The sequence below is a fragment of the Lolium rigidum genome, chromosome 5 (assembly GCF_022539505.1).
Source record: "Lolium rigidum isolate FL_2022 chromosome 5, APGP_CSIRO_Lrig_0.1, whole genome shotgun sequence".
Lineage (NCBI taxonomy): Eukaryota > Viridiplantae > Streptophyta > Magnoliopsida > Poales > Poaceae > Lolium > Lolium rigidum.
In genome coordinates, this window is record NC_061512.1 from 243,437,610 (window position 1) to 243,443,824 (window position 6,215).

The 6,215-nt window shown below is 44.1% G+C and overlaps 1 protein-coding gene across 2 annotated transcripts; it reads right to left on the bottom strand.

Moving 5' to 3' along the window:
- Window positions 1-572: 572 nt before the first annotated feature.
- On the bottom strand, window positions 573-5,915 carry LOC124653786 (B-box zinc finger protein 18-like). 2 transcript variants are annotated; one of them, XM_047192852.1, is made up of 5 exons: window positions 5,785-5,915; window positions 1,643-1,739; window positions 1,444-1,559; window positions 1,133-1,358; window positions 573-920 (listed from the first exon to the last, which is right to left on the bottom strand). In XM_047192852.1, the coding sequence occupies exons 1-5, from the start codon at window positions 5,875-5,877 to the stop codon at window positions 901-903; spliced, it is 552 nt and encodes a 183-aa protein (XP_047048808.1). In that variant the 5' UTR covers window positions 5,878-5,915; the 3' UTR covers window positions 573-900. The 2 variants fall into 2 exon arrangements, with proteins under 2 accessions (XP_047048808.1, XP_047048807.1); XM_047192851.1 differs by having other exon boundaries at window positions 1,119-1,358; window positions 5,785-5,914.
- Between the last annotated feature and the right edge of the window lie 300 nt (window positions 5,916-6,215).

The following is a 6,215-nucleotide window of genomic DNA, read 5'->3' on the forward strand; positions in this document are numbered from 1 at the left end:
TCCAAACAATGGTATTGCAGAAACTGGAAACTTCTTCAACAGGCATTGTGTCACTGCAAACTCTGTCGTCGGTTCCCTGCCACAAAAAAAGAACTTTGTATTGGATAATATTGGAAGTTTGGAACTATGGTATTGGAAGAACTGGAAGAAAACGAACATCTTACTGCCAAGAAGAGAGCCAAACTTTAGGTACCAAGCGTGTACAAAATTCACTCTGCATTAGCAAAATTTTGTACTACCCTCTGTCCATAAATAGATGCTAAAAGTTTATCTAAATTTAAATGTACCTAGCCATGATTTAGTGTATAGATACATTCAAATTTAGACAAATCTTTGGCATCTATTTATGGACGGAGGGAGTACTAGCAAACTAAACGGCTCCAGAGTATCGAGGCATTGTCAAATGTCGCCCTATATCTTTTGGCAGCAAACGAAAAACAATAGCATCCTTTCGTACCTTTGGCCCCGTTTCAGTCAGAGGATGTGCAAGCGCATAACCTTAAAACCAGCAACATTCTATTTTTAAGACAAGTTCTTGCAGCATCTTAATTCTGAAATCCGCAGTGGTCAAGTTTGGAAAATGAGAGATCTATTATTTCTTTGTACAGTTCCTGATAGCATACAACAGAAATCCGCAACATAGCGTCTAGTGCATGCCATGCCGAATCCATATACAGTCGTTAGCTTCAGCTCTATGAGAAAATAACACAAGTTCTAAGGTCCCTGCAATACATTCAGCCCGGCCACTAAGGCTAAAGCTAATTCAAGCTCCCGGTGCGGAAGAAATGTTTACAACAAGAACCGAAGGAATTTACATTCCAATACTCGGATGTTCACTTGTCGGTGGCTCGTTCGAAATTGCATGTTGGCACCACTCCTGAAGAGTCATGGTTGTTGAGACTAAGATCCGCTCCTTGGGTCTGGATTGTCATCAGGAAGAGTAATAGAGACAAGAGAGGTAACTGTAAGTGCTTAGGAAAGAACACATGAGATAAGTTACTTCCTTACGATAAAAAAAAAAAAAGTTATTTCCTCCATCTCATAATATAAGATGAGTAATAACATCTTATATCATGGGACGGCGAGAGTATTTATGTTATGGTAAAATTAGGACAGACCTGAGAGCTCGAACCTTGGCCATGAATACGGGCTGGTCTCATGTTGAGATCAAACATTTTGGAATCAATGTTACCCTGGCCATTGCAATTGCCATCTGAGGCCGGATCATCAGAGGCATTGTGGTTGTTCATCATTTGCTCCTTTGCTACTAAATGGGCCTTATTTTGGTCCCTCGGGTTTTCAGTGTCCATCTGTTGCATAGCTACGTCATCCATATGCCCTGGTTTATCTCCTGGAAACTAATGAAAATTTCAAACTTCAAGTAATAGTATAAAGTAGTGCGTGCAATTGCAGCCCTTAGTTGATTAATAATTAAAATCATACTTCGACCCGTTGTCTTAGGAGCAAATATCTTCCATGGGTTCGTTTCCCACCAACATGAACAGCCATATCACAGCTTAAGCAAAGTGATGTGCCATCTATGTCGCAATAGAAGAAAGCTACATTGACAAGTTAAAAATAGATGAAATCAAACTTTAATAGATAAATGGTAAAATAACTGTTTGTAGGTCGAAATGCATACCAGAAGAATTTTCACATATATCACAGCGTACTAACTTATTAGGGTCTGCAAGCCCAACCCTTACATGCCGACTAGCAAGTTTGTTACACATATGTACCTGCAGTACAACATCCACATTGATGTCAGAGACAGCACCATGAAGATTATGTATTGACAATGAAGTTGTAATGATTTGAAGTGATGATAACTGGAATAGACATCAATGCTAATGGTACTGCATGACGGATTTGCACACACATCAGACCAGATATACTTTTGACAACAGGATAGGTATATATTATCTAAGAGCAGAACAGAACCATAATTGATAATTTGAATTTACAAATAAAGAACACAATTATTTGCTCCAGCTTGACCAAAAAAGTCTACATAATGAACTTTTGAACACCAGTGCTTACGATGAATGTAAACCAACATAAGTAACAGGATATATAAGTGACATATTTTTCTTATGAAAACATAACAGGATATAGCCTTCCCACTTTCCTATATGGAACTGGGAACTACCATGAAACTGTTTATATATATTGCTGCCAAAGATGGTATTTTCACCTTTATATGAATTTCACATATGTTAACAACATAAGTACTCCTTGGCTAAAGGTGCATATTTCACCACATTACACAATGTCAGAAAACATATTTGCAGCTCTGCAGAAGGCCCAGAAGAAGACACTGTTTTGGTAACAAAACAAACAGTATGCCAGCAACATCCCAGCAGTTTGGTAACTCTAGTTGGTTGCAGAAATTGCTAGGTGAAGGGATCACTTCTGGCCTAAAAAGCACGGACACGGGGACAGAAAGACGGGGATACGCATACGGGGATACGGGATACGGCATTTTCCAAAATCAGCCATTCGGGGATACGGTGAGTATATATAAAATAAAATAAATATATGCCATGTAATATAGAGTTATGCCAGAAAATTAATGAGAAAGATATAATACTGCCCAATTTGGTGTCTCTTTTATCAATGCTTGATTGATCCTCGTCCCCATTGTCAAATAGAGCAGCAAGAACATGATAAATAGGAGCTAACAAAGCTCAGATGGCCACATAATTGAACGGTTCAAATGGGAAATGGAAAATACTCAAGTCTGTCACCCACTGTCACCCACGGATCTACAGCCATAGGACGCCCTCCACTGTCACCCACGGATGATTGGCTACTTGCTCCACCGCTCCCAGATGCCATGCTACCTAGGATCGAAGGGGAAGATGTGGAGGAATGAGGAGAGGCTGAGGAATCGAACATGTGGAGGAATGGGGAAAGGCCAAGGCTGCTGGGTTACCTGCGGTGCTGGCGGAACCGAGGAGGCGGTCGCCGGTCGAATCCAAATGTCGCCGGCGGCTGCGTCAAGTCCAGGCGGTGGTGGCTGAGCCAGGAGGCAGCGCCGATAGGTGACGGACCTGGTCACCTGGGTGTGGACTGTGGAGACTGGAGAGCGTGCCCTAATACTTGATTTCGTGTTGGGCCGAGCTGTGTTGTTGGGCCAGGCCGTATCCCATCCCATACGTGTCCCACCGTATCCCTTTATTTTTTTCAATTTTTTTAATTCGAAAATAAGGGATACACCAAAATTCACGTATACCGGGACGGCAGTTCGGCAGTTTCTGCCGTATCCGTGCTTTCGAGCTTCTGGCTCCAGAAAAAGCATTTACCAGTGGTATACTTGCTGATTAGCGTTGCCCCAAGGCCTGACCAATACTACACTTCTAATCATGTACATGTGCTTTGACAAGACAAAAAATTCATACTCCCTCTGATCCATATTACTTGATGCTAAAATGGATGTATCTACAACAAAAATGTGTCTAGATACATCTATATTAGTATCAAGTAATATGGATCGGAGGGAGCATATCATTACAATTTATCATCGACTGGAAACACAATGTTGATCCTAACATGCTGTGGCAAAGACTGTAGCTAATGCGAAGCTCTCCTTTAAGTTCATAAGAACATCTGATTTCTTATATTGGGCAATCAGCATGCGTAGACAAGCATTATTCATCAAACATGTATTACAGAGCATCAAAAAGAAGAAAAGTGATTGTACATTGGTTGAAAGAAGATCATAGGACCCGTAAAAGACTGTTATTTGAATATTCTTGAAAGAGGCATTTGGCAACTCACAACAAAGTACATCAATAGCACACAACGAACAGATCAAGTAATTAATGGATAAATCGAGATACTGTGTGAATGTAAGAACAACAGTTGTTCAAAGAGTTGTTTACCAATTGTGTTTGATAATATATCAAACAAAACTGTATGAAATAATGATAAGAAAAACTAATTAATTGGTCGCATGAGGACGTCCGGACCTCAACCCACTCACATACAACAATCGGCAACATATGACATAGCATCAGGTACTGCCGACAAACTGGTCCAGAACGCATTTATAGCTTTATCAGACACCAGCATCCATCTCGGTAAATTTAAATTGGTTAAAACAAAACCATTTCATTCCCGGTTGGGATGCTCACCAAAAAGACAATGTGTATACTGATGATTTAGAATAGCATAATACTAATTAGGTAGCTTGTCAGGAAAAAAAACAAGATTGCACCATACATCATAAGGTATAAATAATAGGGGATATTGTTTGCATTTTTGCATAATAATTTTGAGCCGCTAAAGAATGAGAAAGCGCCACGCTCATATTTCTAGGTTGACTATTCATGAACTTTTTTTTGCGGGGAACTTGACTACAAGTAATCTATACGCTGAACTTTTCGAGTATAAGAACATGATTTCAAATATGAGAAACAAAATTGAGTAAACAAACCACCCTCACTTTGTCAGTTTGTCCCACACCGTATGAGAATTTTGAAGTGTCACAAAGTCAACTAAACCATAATCTTTAGAGAATCATAAACAACTCAACTATTAAGTGGGATTTGGGTGTGAGCCCATGGTAACGAGCAGGCTCAAACTATGTTGATGCTCCCTAACTGAATCTTCTCAAGTACCACTCACACACAGCCAGCTTGTTATTGTTTTGAAATTATGGAGCGCGAACGTTACAGCTTTAGTCCAGGGACACGGCTAATTGTCAGCCGCCCGATCTCGGAACATGCGTGCAGGATGGCAGTAGCCAAACCAATCGCACTGGCAGGTGGCAACTCCCAACTGGACCGCGCCAAAATTTCAAGAACTGGACTACAAGTAATCTATAAACTTTGCCTGGATGAAAAAAAAAATCTATACGCTTAACTTTTCGAGTATAAGAACCTGATTTCAAATATGAGAAACAAAATTGAGTAAACAAAAAATCACCCTCGCTTTGTCCCACCCCACCGTATGAGAATTTTGAAGTTTGGCAAAGTCAACCAAACCATAATCTTTAGAGAATCATGAACAACTCGACTATTAAGTGTGATTTGGGTGTGAGCCCACGGTAACCAGCAGGCTCAAACTATGTTGATGCTACCTTCTCAAGTACCAGTCACACTCACACACAGCCAGCTTGTTTTTTCTTTGGAGATTATGGGAGCACGAACGTTACAGCTTTAGTCCGGCGGCACGACCAATTCTCAGCCGCCCGATCTCGGAAGATGACTGCGGGATGGCAGTAGCCAAGCACTGACAGGTGGCAACTCACTCACAATTGGGTCGGGCCGTATCCAGTGGCGTGCGATTAGGGTCGTTTTGGGTTTGATTGAACGAGAAAGGAAAGAAACTAGACTTCTTTTGGGTATGGAAGGTGAGCATTCCACTCTGCACTAGCACCATCCTTCCTACCTAGTTTGAGCTAAGCTGCGAGCCGTCGTATCGCCAGCTCTCCCGACATCAAGTTGTACTAGGCCACACGCACAGACCTCCGGAGGGGGAATAGTTGCTTACTACGAATGCGCACCAGAGGCACGTTACTAGAATACCATAATTTCCCTGGGTCTGCGCTGGCTGGACACATCTAGGAATAGCATGAAGTACACCGGAGAGGTGAGAGCTCGGGAGATAGCTCTCAGATCCGCCATGCGAGCACAAACGTATGTCGAGCGATCTGGCCGATCGCGGTTCCAGATCTACCTAGCCGTCGGTGGTGGGTCTTGCTACGACTGAGGGGGCGCGTAGCTCGACGGGCAGCGGGAGTAGGGCATGATGAGGGGAGGGTCGGGAGAGGAGACGCACCTTCTCGTCGCAGGGGCGGCAGAGCGCGGCCTCGTCGGCCGCGCAGAAGAGCACCGCCACCGCGCTCTCGCAGACATCGCAGATCGTCCTCATCCCGTCGTCACCCGCGCGGTCATCGTCCCCCCTCCATCCCGGCTCGACACGCCTCCCCTCCGCGCGCGGTACGGCCTCCTCCTCCGCCCTCGGATCTCCCCGCGCTCTGCTGCGACAGGTCGGCGACGGCGACGGCGGCGGCGGGAGGAGCGGGAGGAGCAGCGGGCTATGAAGAGGAGGAGCGATGTGATGTGGCAGCGACTGGAGCCGGCGAGGTGGAGGGCTGTGGAGAGCAGCCCGAGACTGGTGGTGCGCAAGCCGCCGCGAGATCGGCGGTGGGGCCCGCCAGCATCCCTGGACCCGGCTCACACAGGTCCGTGCTCTACTGCAGGTGGGCC

Excerpts from the sequence above, each read along its gene's own strand:
- LOC124653786 (XM_047192851.1), bottom strand. The coding sequence starts at position 5,877 with ATGAGGACGATCTGCGATGTCTGCGAGAGCGCGGTGGCGGTGCTCTTC. Across the intron at positions 1,560-1,642 it reads TATATGTGAAAATTCTTCTG|CTTTCTTCTATTGCGACATA; the intron begins GTATGCATTTCG and ends TTGTCAATGTAG. Across the intron at positions 1,359-1,443 it reads TCCTAAGACAACGGGTCGAA|TTTCCAGGAGATAAACCAGG; the intron begins GTATGATTTTAA and ends AATTTTCATTAG.